Source organism: Mesoplodon mirus (genome assembly GCF_964341445.2).
Source record: "Mesoplodon mirus genome assembly, chromosome: 2".
NCBI classification, from domain to species: domain Eukaryota; kingdom Metazoa; phylum Chordata; class Mammalia; order Artiodactyla; family Ziphiidae; genus Mesoplodon; species Mesoplodon mirus.
In genome coordinates this window covers 193,525,819-193,545,530 of record NC_138977.1, presented here as the reverse complement: position 1 = coordinate 193,545,530, position 19,712 = coordinate 193,525,819, and the positions used below count along the sequence as shown (strand labels likewise).

At 34.7% G+C, this 19,712-nt stretch overlaps 1 protein-coding gene across 12 annotated transcripts in view; it reads right to left on the bottom strand.

Annotated features, from left to right (window-relative positions):
- The window catches only part of KIF20B (kinesin family member 20B), a 72,693-nt gene that overhangs the window by 15,984 nt on the left and 36,997 nt on the right, over positions 1–19,712 (bottom strand). For 8 of the 12 annotated variants that reach the window (XM_082611775.1, XM_082611770.1, XM_082611778.1 and 5 more), the window contains 7 exons: positions 17,236–18,466; positions 16,757–16,895; positions 9,665–9,784; positions 7,321–7,381; positions 3,694–3,771; positions 2,312–2,437; positions 1,548–1,675 (listed from right to left, as the gene is read on the bottom strand). In XM_082611775.1, the coding sequence (XP_082467901.1) occupies positions 1,548–1,675; positions 2,312–2,437; positions 3,694–3,771; positions 7,321–7,381; positions 9,665–9,784; positions 16,757–16,895; positions 17,236–18,466 (1,883 nt within the window). The remainder of the gene's footprint in view (positions 1–1,547; positions 1,676–2,311; positions 2,438–3,693; positions 3,772–7,320; positions 7,382–9,664; positions 9,785–16,756; positions 16,896–17,235; positions 18,467–19,712) is intronic. The other 4 variants (XM_082611779.1, XM_082611771.1, XM_082611781.1 and 1 more) reach the window with 1 other exon arrangement.

The window sequence follows — 19,712 nt, the reverse complement described above, 5'->3', positions numbered from 1 at the left end:
TCCTAAATAGTTATTTCATTTATAAACTTTATTTTGCTATAAAGTGAATTTGAGGACTTTCCATCATCAGTGAGCTTAAGAAGAAACAATTGAAATTTCTGAAAGAGTTACAGAGAACCAAGCCTTCTTAAATGCCAGATTAAAAAAAAATTTGATTTATGGTAGTCATTTCTAATTGTATGGTTCCAAAAATAAAATTTTCCTAGGTATACAGGATGCCAAATAAAGAATAACTTGTGCAACAGGGCAAACATTTATTAGTTTAAGGAACATTGGGAACAGCTGGACAGAAAATATAGTTGGGGCTTCCCTGGTGGCGCAGTGGTTGAGAGTCTGCCTGCTGATGCAGGGGATGTGGGTTCATGCCCCGGTCCAGGAAGATCCCACATGCCGCGGAGCGGCTGGGCCCGTGAGCCATGGCTGCTGAGCCTGCACGTCCGGAGTCTGTGCTCCGCAACGGGAGAGGCCACAACAGTGAGAGGCCCGCGTACCACAAAAAAAAAAAAAAAAAGAAAAAAAAAAAGAAAATATAGTTGATCAGTAAATTTCAAAGAGGTTTCCATAGATCCTTTGGGTTCAAAAATGTCTAATTTATATATTCAAAATTCAAGTAAAACTTCATTTGAAACAAAAACAGTAATACCACATTAAAAGCTATGTATTTAAAAATCCCGTTTATTATCTAAGATACGTGATCACATTATTTTAGAACAACGTAGAACATACTGGTATTCCTTAATATGAACATTCTCAATGAAATTAGTTATTTTTTCATAATTAATGGAGTGGAAAGGGTAAATTCTAAAGTATATAATTAATAGTTACAAAAGAAAGTAACTGATTTCTTTTGTATTTGTTCAGTATCTGATTATATACAGCCTGAATTTAAGAAAATAATTTAGATGCAGTCTTTTCAAAATCACTGTTATGTTTTCTTCAATCCCAAAACTACAGTTGGATTGCAAGTTCTAATAAATAAAATGTACAAAATTTTACGTAGTATTTTCAAGTCCCATTAAAAATATATTTCCCCCATATGTTGTATTCTACACATAGTATGTGAAAGCTAAACATGGAAAAACATATAAACACAAAACAGAATATCTTCTCTGTAGTAGTATAGTTTCAAATGTATTCCAGGGTTCAGACATTCAACTCTATTCTTTTCCAGCTTAATAATTAAATTTACAATAATCAAAATAATTTTCCTAAAAGTCATCTTCTCCACAGCAGTATTTGATGAGTTAGAAGTTTAAAGCATAGAAAATAGGTACAAAGACATAAGAAGTGATGATTTAAAAATTAAATATGTAAAACTGTAGACCCAACCACTGCATTTTCATTGGCACTTACTTAGTAGCTCGTATCTTGGGAATTTCTTCCCTGTGTCACTTGAGTGTATACTGAAAAATTATATATTAACATTTCCCAGCTACTGGTTCATCCATATCTAAATTAATTATAAGATATTTACTAAATTACCCTTTTATGAGAAATATAATGAATATATATAAAGATACAATTACATATATAGATAAAAATCATACCTGTAACTCATCTTGAAGCTTATTGAGCTTTATATTAAGTACATCTGTGTTATCCTCAAGTTCTTTATTTGACCTTTGATTGCTTTTGGTTTCCAAATCTTTGCATTTTTTCTTCCATTTTTCCAATTCTGATTTGAAAACATAAAATTATTTTTAAAGTACATGCAAAAGTTATACCACATAGAGCTGTATGTGGCATGGCATACAGACAAGAATCAGCAGAGCCCAGAAGCAGAAGTACACAGTCCAAGATAGAACCGAGACCATTCTAAGAGCTTACCAAATTCTTAGAGAAGAACTACAAAAACCTCTCAATAACCCACTGAATAGTGCTCTGACTACACAGTATAAATGCATGCCAATATATAGGAAACTTCATGTTCTCAAAAATTAAAAACAAAAACAACCCACTGATGGTATTATGAAGGATAGAGTCAGAGTATTTATTGAGATAAACATATAAGATGATACCAGTTGCTATACAGAGGTGAAACTCAGTTGAAAGTTTATTCTTAACATCTGGGGAGCACTGCAAGCTATCATCCAGTTATTATAAAAGTGTCCTTATTCCTTCTCTGACTTAGGTACAACAATTTTCATCATAATGAAAAATGACAAGTGACAGGATGTTCCAAAAACATACCAAATACTTTTTCATTATGAATTATTATAAACACTAAACTATGATTAAAAAGGAAAGAAATCTAGGAAAATAAAGAAAATGAAAGAGTATGCTTTGAGATATTTAAGCAATCTTGTTTCACCTGTGGCCAGTCTTTCAGTTTCCTTTAATTTAGCCTCAAGCACTTGATCTTGTTCTACTTGAGTTTGTTCTTGTTCTTCTAGGGTCATTCGCATGTCTTCAATTATTTTCTCTTTAACGCTTAGATCTAAAAATTTGGAAAGAACATTTTAGAAATTACTAACATCTACATCTAGATATCCAATTTTTCTTTTGAGTTCTTCTAAAATTAAAATACACTTTTATTAACTATAATAGAATATGAGTTCCACATAGACAGAAACTTTGTCCTGTTCACTGCTATATTTTCAATGTCTAGAACAGTACTGGCATATATGAAGGATCAACTAAATAACTGATGTACGATGGATGCTTGGATGAATGCAAGAATAAATGGATGGAACAGGAATCTTTTCAGATTAAAGTAAAATTTTTCAATATAATTAAACTATTAATAAAAATAATAAAAACTATTATTTTACTGTGCTTCGCTTTATTGTGCTTCACATCTACTGTGTTTTTTACAAATTGAAGGTTTGTGGCAACCCTGCATTAAGCAAGTCTATCAGTGCCATTTTCTAACGGCATTTGCTCACTTCCTGCCTCTGTATCACATTTTAGTAATTCTTGCAATAATTCAAACTGTTTCATTATTGTTGTATTTGTTACAGTGATCTATGATCACTGATCTTTACGTTACTCCTGTGATTGTTTTGGGACACTATGAACTACACCCATGTAAGACAGCAAGCTTAATCCATAAACACTGTGTGCTGTGACTGCTCCAATGACCAGCTGTGCCCCATCTCTCCCTCTCCTCGGGCCTCCCTGTTCCCCGAGACACAACAATATTGAAATTAGTCTAATTAGTAACACTACAGTGACCTCTAAGCGTTCAAGTGAAAGGAAGAGTCACACGTCTCTCACTTTAAATCAAAAGCTAGAAATGAGAGATTAAGCTAAGTTTAGTAAGGAAGGCATGTCAAAAGCCGTGACTGGCCAAAAGCTAGCCCTCTTGCACCAAACAGCCAAGTTGTGAATGCAAAGTAAAGTTCCTGAAGAGACTTTAAAGTGCTACTCTAGTGAATACTCAAATGATAAGAAAGCAAAACAGACTTATTGCTGATATGGAGAAAGTTTCAGTGGCCTAGATAGGAGATCAAAACCAACCACAACATCCCCTTAAGTCACAGCCTAATCTAGAGCAATTCTGCAAAGGCTGAGAGAGGTAAGGAAGCTGCAGAAGAAAAGTTTCAAGCTAGCAGAGGTTAATTCACGAGGTTTAAGGAAAGAAGCTGTCTTCAAAACATAAAAGTGCAAGGTGAAGCCGCCAAGTGCTAATGTAGAAGCTGCAGCAAGTTATCCAGAAGATGTGACTGAACTGCTGCAATTTCATGATAAAACCTGAACAGATGACGAGTTGCTTCTTATGGATGAACAAGGAAAGTGGTTTCTTGAGACGGAATCTACTCCTGGTGAAGACTGTTGAAATGACAACAAAAGATTCAGAATATAGCATAAACTGAGTTGATAAAGCAGTGGCAGAGTCTGAGAGGCCTTGACTCCAATTTTGAAAGAAATTCTACTGTGGGTAAAATGCTATCAAACAGCAGTGCATGCTACAGAGAAATTGTTCATGAAAGGAAGAGTCAACTGATGTGGCAAATCTCCTCATTGTCTTACTTTAAGAAACACTGCAGCCACCCCAACCTTCAGCCACCACTGACCTGATCAGCCAGCAGCCTTCAGCATCGAGGCCAGGCCCTCCCTCCACCAGCAAAAAGACTACAACTCCCTGAAGGCTCAGGTGATGGTTAGCACTTTTTAGCAATAAAGTATTCTTTCATTAGGTATGAGCACTGTTTTTTTAGACATAATACTATTGCACACTTAACAGACCACAATATAGTGTGAACATAACTTTTATATGCACTGTAAAACAAAAAAAAAAACTGTGCGACTTGCTTCACTATGATCTGCACTTTATTGTGGTGGTCTGGAACCGAATATGAAACATCTCTGAGGTATGCCCGTACTAATAACACAGATCTTGGGATTTAGAAAAAAACATTATTTGTCAAAACACTTACTTTTAGTGTTAATATTCTCAAACCAAACTAAAACTTTTACCTCCTAAAAACAATAAATTCTCAATCCCAAATTTAATTTTTAAATCTCAAGTAATTATTTTTTCTAGAAAAATTTTCAAAGCCAAATATTTACTCCTAGTGTTTTTAAAACCAGCTCATCAGGAATAACTGTACTATTATAACCTTACCAAAACTGTTTCTGGCCCTTGAAAAATGACTACAATAATGGCTTATAAACAATTCTATTCTAATCCTGCCTGATAGAAAGAAATAATGAGGAAAGATTGGTTTATCGTCTCTGGTAATAGACACATAGTAGCAGGGCTCACTTCTGACACCTCTTACCAAGACTGCTATGAATGTCAGAGGTGATGAATCTATAAATGCATAGCTCAAACTCAGGGCACTAAAAGTGACAAAAAAATGACACAAATATCAAAAGATGGCTCCCTTAAAAATGCTTAATATAAAGTAAGCTTAAAACAAAACAATGAGAAAAAATTTTAACGAGTAATTTTCAGTATTTCTGTTCATTGATGTAAGCTGCCAGGAGAGCTAATGAAACAGAATTCCTCTTTAGGATTAAAGGAGTACTGGTATTCTATCTTTTTCTTTCAAAAAGCATGATTTGCAAATATATTCAGATTATACAATTAATTATAATTTTATTCAAAGAATCTGTTCCTTTTACACCCTATCTTTTGCTCTAAATTAGAGGGCTCAAAAGAAGGAGTTTAAGTATCTAGATAGCAATCAGTAAAGCCCCAGGACAACAATGTTAACTTCCGTAATGGCTATTCACCTATTATTTGAAAGGTAGGAACAGTAAAAGAAACAAGAGCATTATTATATGTCACTGCCTCCAATAACTTATATTTTATCTCAGGAAAGTTAAGAATAAGGTCATACTGGATTAGAGTAGGCCCTAAATCCAATATGACTGGTGTCCTTATAAGAAGAGGAAAATTTGGACAGAGACAGATAGGGTGAAGACACAGACACATTCAGAGGGAAGATGTCCATGTTAAGACAGAGGCAGAGATTGGAGTTATCTCAGAAGTGTGAATGGGGAGTGATTGCTAATGGGTACAGGGTTTCTTTCTAGGCTGATGAAAATGTTCTGGAATTAGGTAGTGGTAGTGGTTGTACGAGCTTGTGAATTTACTAAAATCCACCACACTGTACACTTTTAAAGGGTAAATTTTATGGTATGTATATCTCCATTTTAAAAAATAAATAAGATAGCTAAATGAATGGCATTCAGTATTTAAATAGAAATGTAGAAGCCAGGGAAAGCCTCAAGAGCTAAAAATGCACTTTTTTGTTTATCAGGGAATGTCTCATATATACTTAAAATCACAAGAGTGAATGAACTCTCAAGAGAGAAAATAAAAAGAAAAAAAATGATGATGGCTTAATCAGGAAATTTGTTGAAGTGGCTGAGGCTCATTTTGAGAGAAAGGCAGTAACCTGAAGAATAGATCACAAAAGCCGAGGTAAGAGTTTCAAAAGGGGGCAAGCTACACCTTACCTTTATATTTAGAAAAAATATGCTCATACACAATAAATACTACTTAAAAAATGAAAATGAAAGAGAGTAGACAATAATTCAAAATAATTAAAAAATAAAGGAAAGGTTGCAAAAAGCTATAAAATTTGAAAATATGTAGGTTACAAGTGATCTGGGAGAAAGTTTAAAGAGCATGGAGAAGATGGAAGATTAAAAGTACTCAAAATGGGCCTATGCCACACATCTCAGTATCTGGCAAAGAAAGAAAAAATCAAAATATGATAAAAACTATATCATGGTCCAAAGAATGCTTTTCAGAATATCTATTCACATCTACCAACAATGACAAAGGAGCCAAAGTAAAGGGAAACTCCAAAAAGATTATGGAAATAGGAGATGTTAGAGGACAGTGGCCTAAAAAGGTAGGAGAAAATAGGACTGTGTGCAGAGATATATTTTCACATCCAAGTTACTGATCCAACTGAACCCCACAAAAGTCCAAGTCATCTAAATAAGTAATAATCTTGTTGTCTTACACCTGCTCTTTAGTTGGCCAAGTACAAAAGGCATGAATTAGTGAAGACAGTCTGGAACTTAAGACTGAAACAGACATGGGTTCAAATCCCAGCTCTACTACTCACACAACTAAGAAGTTAAGGGGTGACTGATGGGAAGGAGAGGAATCTGCATAATTTTATGAACAGAAATATGTATATATCATCTACAAAGATAATTTTGTAATATTTCAAATAAAAAAAATCAATCCAAATTGAGAAAAAAAATTTAGCACATACAATTTGCATCTAAAGTATTAAATAGTTTTTAAAAACATTTAAAAAATATTTTTTAATTTTAAAGATATTTTATTTGAGGTATAATCTTTATATTATTTTGACTAGAAATCCATTCCATTCATTGTGACCTATATAACTTTAATTTTATTTTTCACAAAATACTGGCCATTACCTAGAAATCAATGTTGCTTTTACTGAACATTTCTTTTTCTTTCTTTTTTTTTTTTTTTGCGGTATGCGGGCCTCTCTCACTGTTGTGGCCTCTCCTGTTGCGGAGCACAGGCTCTGGATGCGGCTCAGTGGCCATGGCCCATGGGCCCAGCCGCTCCACGGCATGTGCGATCCTCCCAAACCGGGGCACGAACCCGTGTCCCCTGCATCGGCAGGCGGACTCTCAACCACTGCGCCACCAGGGAAGCCCTGACTGAATATTTCTTAATGTTTTACTTCTCCAAAGATAAACTTTATGGTGGTAAGTTACTCTTTAGAATCGATGCTCTTCTCTTTTAATAAAGTTACATCTTATGTTGCTCTTATTTAACTCTACAACTTTCAAAGGAAAATATTAAACCAATTGTTATTCTAACTACTTATTTTGCAGTCATTTTAGTACTGGAAGTAGAGGTTTGTTTCTGACCTTTGCACACTCTCTCATACTGCTGTATAGCTTCTTCCACTTTCTGATTACTTAACTGGTCCTGCAAAATGAAAGAATATGAATTAAATGCAAATGCAACTTAACTACACCCCATTATTTAAGAGTGGGACTTGAAAACAGGGCTTAATATTGTTTGAAATCTGTCTCTTAGAAGGCTGACTAATAGTCTCAAGCTCCCAAGTTTGTTTCACCTCAGAGAAAAGGGCAGGGTGAGAGTGGTCATAAGAGAAAACAACAAAACCTCCAAACTTTAAACCTTTAATCTACCCCAAAAATGCCAAATCATCTTCTTCACTCAACATGTCAAGCTAGCATGTATGTTCTCTTACACAACACAAAAAGCATAAAGAGAGAGAAATGAAAGTTTACTATGTATTTAATGTGGGAGGAACAAAGGAAACCATAAATAAATTCCTTAACAGTAGACTCAAAATGCAGAAAAAATAGGATCCCCACATGCCCTATATGTAAAAAGTAGCTGGGAGGTTTGAAAAGGACACAAGGTTAATTTCTGGGCACTGGAAATCCTTCCGTTCTAGTTTTAACCTGCCAGGTAATCCAACCTGCACTCCTTCTCATCTAACTTCAGCAATATCTTCTCATTTTGTAAGTTTTAGAATAATCATTACAGAACCTGGAAATCTCTGAATACTATTATGAAATCAGCTGGAGATGGAAAGACGGTGAAGAGACAAAGAATGAAGGAGGAAAATGACGGAGAACTACAGACGTGGACGGACAGAGACGGAAACAGACGGAGAACGAAGGAGGTGGACGGACGGGGATGGAAAAAGACGAAGAACGACAGAGATGGACGGACGGGGAGGGAAACAGACTGAGAGTGATGGAGGTGGAAGGAAGGGGACGGAAACAGACAGAGAACCACGGAGGTGCTCGGACAGTGACGGAAAGAGCTTATCAACAGATGGTGTCTGGCTCCATAGGGGTGCAGGGTAACAGGTTTTCAATCTGTTTTGAAACCTCACCATACCTTTGGGCTGACACTGAAATCATCTGTTATCACCAAGTACTCATAGCTGTTCCCCGAAGTCCCCTAAGGTGTTGGAATCATGAAATAACTGTCTTCCTGAAAGTAGGATTTTTTTAAATTAATAAATTTATTTATTTTTGGCTGCATTGGGTCCTTGTTGTTGTGCGCGGGCTTTCTCTAGTTGTGGCGAGTGGGGGCTACTCTTCCTTGCGGTGTGCAGGCTTCTCATTGCGGTAGCCTCTCCTGTTATGGAGCATGGGCTCTGCTGCTGTGCAGCATGTGGGATCTTACTGGACCCTTAAGTCCCTAGGATTTTTTTAACAGTTTTTTTTCCCTAAAGGCTTCCAAAAAGTCTCCTGAAAACAACATGACTCTCGTTCTGTGGGTGTAGGGGAACATGCAGGCAGACTAGGAGACAGTCCCCCCGAAACCCTGCTCCCGAGGACTGGAAATCTCCCTAAACCTTGGGACGTCCTATTGCAGCGACAGATGGAGAGAGGGTTGGTCTGAGACCCAGAAGCAGGGGTTTGTGGAGTCGGCTCCACCGAGGAGAGGGTGTGGTGCTTGGGAGCCACAGCCCACACTTTGCAGCCACCTGCTGTCCAGGTGCCCAGGACACCGAAATCCAGGGTGGGTGAGCGGGGCCTCGAACTCGGGCACTGTGGGCAGGGCTCCCCAGCTAACCCTGACCCCGGCAGAGCTGGGGCTGCAGGGCCCTTCCCTGACCGCAAATGCAAACGCACCTGCGCTGCAACCCCAGCAGTGTTGCGCACCCTGACCAGACAGCTGGGCTGGGTTTACCACCTGAGAGTCCTCACTAAGTTGTGATAAAACAAAACATTTTTAAGGCAGGATAAGGAAAAAAAAATTTTTTTTCAAATATAAAGTTCTCTCTGTGCCCATCCCCTACCCCACTTTACTGTGCATTATGCATCTGCATTAACCCTTCCTTAGAAGACACAGGAATGCCTGCTGGATTGTAAAGAGCTATTTTCTCCTGGTGCCAGCAAGATAACACCTTAGGAGATAACCTTCCTTCTTATGGTGAAAGGGGCCATGACTACCCACTACTCCCTTTGTACTGCAGATCTGGATTGTGTAAACTGTCAACAATATACCATTTGATGTATAACCCTTTGTCTCAAAAGGTATGTAAACCCTGCTTTGACTTCTAATGGGTAGAACAGTCTTAAGAGCTTTCTGAAAGACTGTCTCCCAGGTTACAATCCTCAGATTGGCTCAAATAAAACTATCCATTTCTTACTTAAAAAAAAAAAAAAGAACTGATACATTTAATTAAACACTGATCACCTTTAAAAACAAAACTGTTACCTTAAGTTGCTGAATGGTTCGCTGTTTCATATCTATTTCCTGAGAACACTGGTTTTTCTTTTTCTCCAGTTCATTAATTTTAATCCTCAACAATTTCTCCTCATCACGCATTACAGATACCTACAAAGTAATAAATCAAATTAAATATTTCTAGAAATACTAATTGTTTTTTGTTTAAGATTCATGGCCACTCGTTCAAAGATTCATGTCCTTTAAATCACATTAGAAAAATTACAGATTCGAACATACATGATATGGCTTCAGATTATCAGAAAATTTCTTGATACTCCAAGGGAGATACATATGAAGAGGCCATTTTCTTTTTACAATATTTTAAGACTCTCAAACCCTGTAAGTGCTCTCAAAAAAGAAACAATATAGACCCTTGCATGCAACAGCAAAATCATTATCATGGAAAAATCAATAGAGATACTCAGGGGAAAAACACTGGCTCAGATTTCCAAGATCTATTAAGTAATGTGATCCAGTAATATAAGAAATACTTCAAAAGCTAATAATGGCACACAGAGAATGAAAATGGAACAATTACAAGATCATAAGGTACCCATGCAAGTGAAGGTCAATTGATTTTTGGTATTACTGGTAACTTAATTCTATAAACCTATTAAAGAAATCAAAAAGCACTATGAATTAGTATGCAAATCTTAGAGGAGAGAGGAGGGGAAAGGGAAGGGGAAGGGAGGAGAGATAGCAGGTAATCTATGTACATCTTTAGTCCAATTTCCATGATACCAATCCTAGAGATCTCAAAAACTGAAGGAAGTTAATTGAACAAAGTTCCCCTTCATAAAAAGCATGGTATCTCCATGCTTTTTATAATAATAAAATAATAAAAATAAATTATAATAAAATAATAGTAGTTCTGAGGGGTTTGGTTTCAGGTGATTTTTACAGTTCTTTTTAGGCTTTTTGTATGTTCCAAATTTACTACAATAAATATATATTCCTTTTATAATCATACATTAATAATATTTATTTTTATTGGCTTATTTTGTTCAAAAATACGGGACTTCCAGTAATAAACACCATCTTCATCAATTTTACAGATATAAACTGTCCGCCAATAATACATAGAAACTACGTGTTGCACCAAGATGCACGTAAGGACTGCTTCAGTTTCCATCCTGGCTCTAACTTGGACAAGTTCTCTCTCAATGCCTACTTCCTTAGTCATAAAATGGAAGTTAAAAAAATGCCTATCCCTAATATTTGTGTGAAAATTAAATGAGATGATACATGTAAACTCAGAACAACCAATCCAGACTAAGCTCCTATTATTATTAGCATTGACATGATACATTGTTTATTTTGAAAAACAGAAAACACTATTAATACCCACCCTTCAAGGAATGTTAAATAGTCATTTATATAATAAAACATTACTTAAAAAGAGATACCTCCTAAATTCTGCTATAAAAAAATCTTAAAATTATATTTTAAAAGCAATTATTTATATATAGTTGATCCCATTTATAAAAGTAAAACCATACAAGCACTATTTACATATATTTATTATGTAAAATGCATATAAAAAGATCTAAAAGAACACAGAAGGACTGACTGTCAAGAGTGGTCATATTTAAGAAGAGAGAAATGAGACTGGGGAGAAGGCTTTCACTTTTACCTTCATTTCTTTAAAAATATTTCCCGGGCTTCCCGGGTGGTTCAGTGGTTAAGAAGTCGCCTGCCAATGCAGGGGACACGGGTTCGAGCCCTAGTCCAGGAAGATCCCACATGCCATGGAGCAACTAAGCCCGTGTGCCACTTTACACTCTAGAGCCCGCGAGCCATAACTCCTGAGCCCGTGAGCCACAGCTCCTGAAGCCTGCATGCCTAGAGCCCGTGCTCCGCAACGAGAAGCCACCGCAATGAGAAGCCTGTGCACCGCAACAAATAGTAGCCCCCGCTCGCCGCAACTAGAGAAATCCTGCATGCATCAAGGAAGACCCAACTCAGTCAAAAATAAATTAATTAATTTAAAAAAATTTCCTAATAATGTATTATAATTAAAAGTTTTTAATTGGAAAAAGAAGCCATTTTTAAAGAACTGAGTAACTAGCTCCATATGAACACAAGTCAATTATACCATGTTTGATAATGCTTACTGATAATCATGGTGTTCAGAAATAGTATGTTAAACCAGGAAGTTTCTATACTCCAAGAATCTTCAGCCAGGATATCATTTAACAGAAATAAATAACCTACATTACAACAATCTAAAACAAAAAACATTTTAAGAGGACTTTCCTGGTGGTGCAGTGGTTAAGAATAAGCCTGCCAATGCAGGGGACACGGGTTCCATCCCTGGTCCAGGAAGATCCCACATGCTGCAGAACAACTAAGCCCGTGTGCCACAACTACTGAGCCTGTGCTCTAGAGCCTGTGAGCCACAACTACTGAGCCCGCGTGCCTAGAGCCCAAGCTCTGCAACAAGAGAAGCCACTGCAATGAGAAGCCCATGTACAGCAACAAACAGTAGCCCCCACTCACCACAACTAGAGAGAAAGCCCGTGCGCAGCAATGAAGACACAACGCAGCCAAAAAAAAAAAAATTTTTTTTAAATAGATCAGAAAAGACAAAGGAATGGTGTTCCAGCCTATCCTGTAGTAAAGTCAAGAGAGGTAGACCAGATCTCACAACCAGTAATTGGAAATCAAACTACACAGGCCTTGCTCATACATTACATTTGATAGAAATGAGGAAAATGTATGAAGGCTTAAATACAGCCTAATGGTTATTTCCTTATTTGTTTTGTTGAGGATACTATGAACAACATGTGGACTGATAATAGGAATGTAAATCCAAAGTTCCCTCTGGACTACTTAGCTAAGTGAAAGGAACCTAACAAAAGGCAATAAGGTGCATAGGGCTAGGACTGCAGTTTATATTTTGGAGTAATTTAATCCATTTACCTGTCATTTGCCCAGAATTTATAAAGCTTTCAAGCCTGCCTACCACCTACAGAAACTCTAGTCTTGATCCTGAGGTGTTAAAACCAAAATGTCATTCGAAATTTATTTTACAAGTTCAGAATCTACACTAAATCCAAAGGTAAGTAATTTATATCCAATGAGGGGAGAAAAAAAGGCTGCCCTGGCCAAAATTACATTCCTAGAAAGCAAATAATTCCGGCTTCTGAATGACAAACAAGTGCTTTTCCAAATTATGATTTTTAACTTGCTGATCTGACTAAACATTTTCCTATGCCTAATTACAGTTTAGGTCGTCTTTACTGTCTTACATTTCTAATCTAGTCCACTTTGAAATACTTGTTGTGTGGCCTGGAAACTTTCTGTGTATAATTATCAGAAACAACATATATTTTGCATTTTATCTATGGTGGTATTTTTTGGATTTTTCTTCCATTAATCAAAAATTTTATTACATTTCCCTTATTATGAATGAATTCATATCCATTATAAGAAATAATGCAATAAGTAGACCTTTTAAAAAATTACCTAGAATGCCATTACCTAAAATAATCAAAATATATATTTTTATATTTCCTTGCAGTCTATATTATTATACAAATTGTTTGCAAATTTTTAATCCTATTATATATATAAAATTGGGTCCGGTTTCTATTACTTAACATTATAACACAAGCATTTTCCCATATTATCATAAAAACTTAGTACTTATCACTGCACTTAAATCAAAATCCTGCTAAATAAATACACTAACAATGAATCAGGGAACTTAACCACTAATAAAGCAGTGGAAAACACAATTTAAATATCTGTACAAATCATTATAAATGATCAAAAGGTCTTAGGCCAAAGCTTCCAGGTATCAGAGTGCTTAAGAAGCTGGCAGGGAAAAAAAAAAAAAAGAACCTCTGCTCACAGAAAAAGGAGATGGAGGGCTTCCCTGGTGATGCAGCGGTTGGGAGTCTGCCTGCCGATGCAGGGGACGCGGGTTCGTGCCCCAGTCCGGGAGGATCCCACATGCCGCGGAGCGGCTGGGCCCGTGAGCCATGGCCGCTGAGCCTGCATGTCTGGAGCCTGTGCTCCGCAGTGGGAGAGGCCACAACAGTGAGAGGCCCGCGTACCACAAAAAAAAAAAATGGACACAGAGGGTACCAGGTCCACAGCAGGAGCTTCTCCTTTACCAGTATAGGCCTAATAGTCATGAAAATTATAATTTATTTAATCAAAATGTTCATACTCATTCTTTCCATTCATTTTTAATTTACATTAATGCTATACTATTGTGAGAGTTTTCTTATGCTAAATAAAAAATTATTCCAGGACTTCAATGTCAGGTAGTTTAGAAGAAAGTAACCAATCCTCTGTTGAAAACAACAAAAAATGCTGTATAAAAAAATGTTTTAAATCTTTTTAAAAGCACTGAGGAACTAACAAAAAATAGGAAATACTGAGATAACAGAAAAATTAAGTGAAAAAAGAATCACAGAAATAAGTGGAGCACTAACTGGCTTTTATTTTGAGGACATTCATAGAAAGAGGAGGCCTGACTTTCAACAGGTAAACTAGAAGGTATTTGCAATATATTTTACTGACAAAGGATTAGAACCAAGAATAAAGAAATCCAACACAATAATAATTTTTTTAAAGGACAGCAAAATTAAAAGAAAATATGAACAAATGGATTTCACAGAGTGAAAACTGGAACAGACATATAGTGAATAAAAACACAAATAGACACTCCATTTCATTAGTTATCAGAGGAATACAACTTAAAACCATAAGATACCCATTTACATTCTCTGACCCAACAATTACACCCCTTGTTGTATAAATTCTTACACATGTGTACCAAGGGCATGTATAAAATAGGATCACTGTTTCTAAGAGCAAAGAACGGAAATATCTAAATGGTCAATAGAATAGATAACTAAATTGTATAGTCACACACGGAGTATTACACAGCAGTGAAAGTGATTAATTATAACCATACATAAATGTCAGGAATATGATGTGAAAATGTCTCAGAACATGACATAATGTTTAGAGATAAAAAAATATGATTTAACTTATATTTTTAAAAGATTAAAAAAAGATAAACACAAAACATTCATTACAGTAAACTCAGTGGGGGTAGGAAACATAGAAAATGGATGAGACCCACAAGCATTTGTTGTATCAATATTCTTCAGACCTTACACATTTAAGTATTCTTTTGTAACTAACTCAAGGTAATGAAAAATATTTAAAATTACTTCAGCTTTTTAAAAAAGTCTAATTATAATACAAAATCCAACAGTCATAAAAGAAAAATAAGTTGCTCCAAGGCAAAAAAAAGGAACATAATCAAAATGAAGAAAAATGGCAATGTGGGGGAGAGATAGGGGGATATCTACAATTAATATCCTTCAAAAGTTAATTTCCAGAAAATATACAAATCAATTTTCACTGCAAAGTAAAGGAGCTGTTACAGTGGAAGATTACTGGACTGAATGTCAATATTATGACATAGAAAAAAATATATATATATATGTGTCATCTTGGGCACGTTATTTAACTTCTTGTCTCATATGTAAAATGGGATAGTAGTAGTATTGTCAGAAAATTATGTGAGATAGTATATGTAATGTAGAGCACTTAGAATGGTATATGGTTCAACCAAAGACTATATATATATATATATGTGTGTGTTTGCTTTCTTTATGTTATTTTATTGTGTATAGGCAACATAATTAATTTAGCTAGTTTCCCATTGATCAATGTATAGCATTTTCAATTCCTCTGCTATTCCAATGTTGTTGTCAATATCCTTACATATCCATTACCACTGGCAAAAAAAAAAAAAAAAAAAAGATAGTCTCCTTATTTTTCTCCTAAAAGATTAGCTTTTCATATTTAGATTTTCATTATTCTTATGGTTGTTTGATTTTTGTATTTGCTTTGTATTAGAAATCTATGACTATTCCCACTGCCACCCTTAAGTAAAATAAATCACCCTTAAATTAAAAAAAAAAAAGTTAATTTCCTAAGTATGTAACAAGCTCCCACAAAGCAATAATAAAAAGAAAAACAATAACCCAAACTAAAATACAAAGAATATGAATATACAGACCACAGGAAAAAAAAATACAAATGAATTTTAAACCAAAAAATGTTCACTTATAATTAGAGATATGCAAGTTAGAATTATAGTTGAGATACACTATTTACATGTCAACTTAGCAAATATCAAAAAAATATGATAAAATACTACTTTGTGGATAAGAGTACAGAGAAAAATACTCTCTTGTTCTCATACATTAGTTCTGGTGAGTAAACTAGCATAATCTCTAAAAAGCATAATAAATATCAAAATTACAAATGTACAAACCAGTGACCCATAAATTCCACTTTTAGGAATTTATACCAGAGGAAGACTTGCAAATGTTCAAAATGACATCACTGCATGATTAACAGAAGACTGGAAATTACCTTAATTGTCCAACAATATGGGGCTGATTAATAGTAAATAAATGTTCAGAGTCATAAAAAAGAAAAAAAGCTCATTTGGAGACTTATATCCTGAGATGGAAATATTGAGTGAAAAAAACCAAGGTTCACATAGTGTTTATAGGATGTTTTCATTTTTTATAGGAAGAGAAGGAAAGAGAAGTGAAGAGAAAAAAAATAGTTGGTAACATCTAACGCTTTGGAGGGAAACTTGATGGCTGGGAGGCAGTTTTTTCCCTCACTATACGTATTTTCATATATTTTAAATTTGGAATCATGTGATTATATTTCCTATTTTTAAATCAAATTATAATGAAAACTTGTTACAATTGCACTACATACTCTCCTAAATACTATCTGCAAACAAAAGTTTGCTATTTACTTTTCTGGGAGGACTTGAACTTAGCAGCCCTTAAAAGAAAAAAAAAGGTTCTAATCTTACATAAGGCAAATATTTTTCTTAATATTAGACATCCTTCAGTTTGTTTAATCTGACTAAATTTTCTTTTGTGAAATAACTTTTCTCATCATTTAAGAAAAATTATGGAGTTGACAAATGTTCTGGTCAATACTAAACTTAGTGTCTAAACTTGATATATAAGGAAAACAATCTTTATCATTTAAATTGGCCACACACCTTTTCAAATAACCTACCTCTTTCTGTACTTGCTCAATCTGCTTTTTGGCATCCGCCAATTTCTCTTTCAGCTCAGTATAATCTTCTTCCTTCTTCTGAAGATCTGCTTTCAGATTCTGGGTAAGAGCAGCACTTGCAGAGAGCTCCTCTTTCAACCTAAAAAAAAATCACTTATCTATAGTGACATATCACTAATCACTTAGAATCATATGTGTGAGCTACTAATAATCTACAAAATTAGATCTTTTCACAAATTTGGAATGTCCAAACCATGAAGAAATCCTTCAAGGAGGATTTCAGGAGATTTTATAAACAGATCTTTGCATATAACATTTGGTTCCAAAAGTTTATATAAACAAAATTGAAGTTCTTCAGTCATCATACATGTTATACTTAACCAGATTAAGATATGCCCAACCAGATTCTTTAAAAGCTACACAGAAAAATCAATAAATGCTTTCCATATTTTCAAACATTTTAATAACTTTTAGCTTACTTTTCTGTTTCTTGCCAGTTTGTTTCTTTTTCTTCTTCCGTTAATTGAAGTGAATGCTTTGCATCTTGCAAATTGTTTGTTAATTTTGTGATTTCTTCTTTCAATTTGACTTCCCTTTCACTTAAATCTTTGGCGTTTTTGATAGAATCTTGAAGATTTGCTTGAAATTCCTTCAGATTTCTTTCTTGCTTTAAAATGATAGATTCCTTTTCCATAATTTCTTGTTCTAACTTGGCTGAACGGCTACATTCATCTTTCTGAGTTTCTAACAATGCTTCAAGTTCCTTTATTTTCACCTTATAGCAAGTAACATCTTGTGTAAGTTCTGAAAGTGCTCTCTTTCCTTCAATTATATACTGTACTTGAATATCAAGACCAACAGTTTTTTCTCGCAATTCTTCCTTCAGCTGCTGTATAAGACTTTCTTTTTCTTTTAGTAGATCTTGATTTTTATTCTCCCTCTCCTCTATTTTTAGTCTATTGTTTGCATCTTTACAGTCTTTTACTTCTGCCTGTAATTTTTCAATTTGTTGTTCCAGTTCCTGGATCTGATGTCTTTTTTTGGAGGAACTCTTTACAATCTCCTTACACTCTTCCCAAATGGCTTCAACAGTAGAGTGGAAAGACCTTTCCCTACCAAGTTCTTGAATACCACTTTCGTTAACTTGCTTACTTATCAAATAATCATTATCCAAAAGATGTAACTGTGTATTCGGCAAATTATCCTCTTGAGAACCATTTGACAGATCCCTGAGATTGAGTAAATCTATGCTTGAGATCTGAGAAACTGAATCAAGTGTACGTAATTCATCTATTTTTGCTTGCATTATTTGTGAAACATTATTTGTGATGTTTCTTCTAGCAGTTTCTATCTCCTTTGACAATTTCATGATCCTCTCCTCCTGTTCTTGATTTATACCTCTCTGCACATGTAATTCAGAAATCGCATTGTCATAATTCGACTGAATTTGTTGGACCTCTACACTAAAACTACAACTCTTTTTTTCAGAGGAAGAGAGTTCCTGCTGCAAACTAATAATCTGTTTATTTAATTCTGCTTTTTCTTCCTTTTCATTTTTAAGTTCATTCTCAACAATGAGTAAACGTGTTTTCAGCTCTTCATTATTTCCTTGCAAAACTCTAATGTTTTCCTCATCTTCTGAAATGCTCTGTTGCATTTCTTCACTTTTCTTTTGGTCTTCAGTGATGGTTGGACTAACATGTGTAGGTCCTTTAAAAATAAAAAAAATTGTTATTAATCTAGCAAACCTTAATAAAAGTCAAAAAGTTACCATATAAGCCAATATTCAAACATAAGAAACATATGAAAGCACACTTTTAATGAAAAACAGAAATAAGCTATTGAGTAAAAAAGAAAAATCAGGTTGCAAAACATATATAGCATACACCAATTTATGTAAAAATTGTAGTTCCATTAAGTCACAGTGGAAAAAGTTAGCAAAGGATGTGTAAGAAAATCCAGCTAACTACTTCTGAGTGGGAATACTAGTTACTTCTACTTTCTTTTTATAGCTTTTATGTTATTTAAATTGTCTACCACAAATCTTTATTATTACTATGAGATAGAAGGTAGGGAATTATACCCTAAGGCAGACTAAAGAACGGTCTTAAAGTACAATTATACTATAGATCTATGAAATTAGTGATTTGCAAACTGAGTACCTTATACTTTCACAGGTAAAATTAGAAGAATGGTTAAATTTATGCCAAGTCTAATGTAGCCCTACTGTTCACTAGCTGCATAACTGTCAATAAACTGCTTGACCCCATGGCTGCTTCCTCAAATGGAAAATGGAAAATAATAGCAATAATACCACCTATCTCAGAGTTATTGTGAAGATCAAGATAATCAATGAGCTTAGAACACTGTGCTTGGGATATAGTTAGATATTATTAGAAGCTGAAAATCTGTACAGAAGAGTTCAGCTAATTAAAAATAAATAAAAATGTGTCTTTTTCAGGCTTAATATCTACATTTCTAAAATAAGGATATTTCTATCTGCCCTACTTACTACAGGGTAGTGTTAAGAGGGCCAAATAAGTTAAAATGTAATGTATGTTAAAGCATTTTGTAAATGTTATATAAGTACAAGAACATAGTTGGTATAGATTAAACTATGTCCAGAGAAGACGCACTATTAGCTAAAACTTAATTCTTAATATTTGATAAATTCACTCATCTCACACAACTGTCCAGTATAAACTATGTTCAAATTTCTCTCACAGATTACATGATTAACTCTTGAAACATAATTCTCAATTCTCCAGATACCAAATTTATCTTTTTATGTCTTCATACAATTTCCATTGATATAATAACTGATCTAATGAGTTGTCTCATATCCTAGGAAAATTACTTCAAAACATATAAGAATCTGATTCTTTGGTTTTTAAATTTTTCTGTTCTATTTCACTTCATGGTTTGATGTTTATATGTGTGAACTTTATATACACAA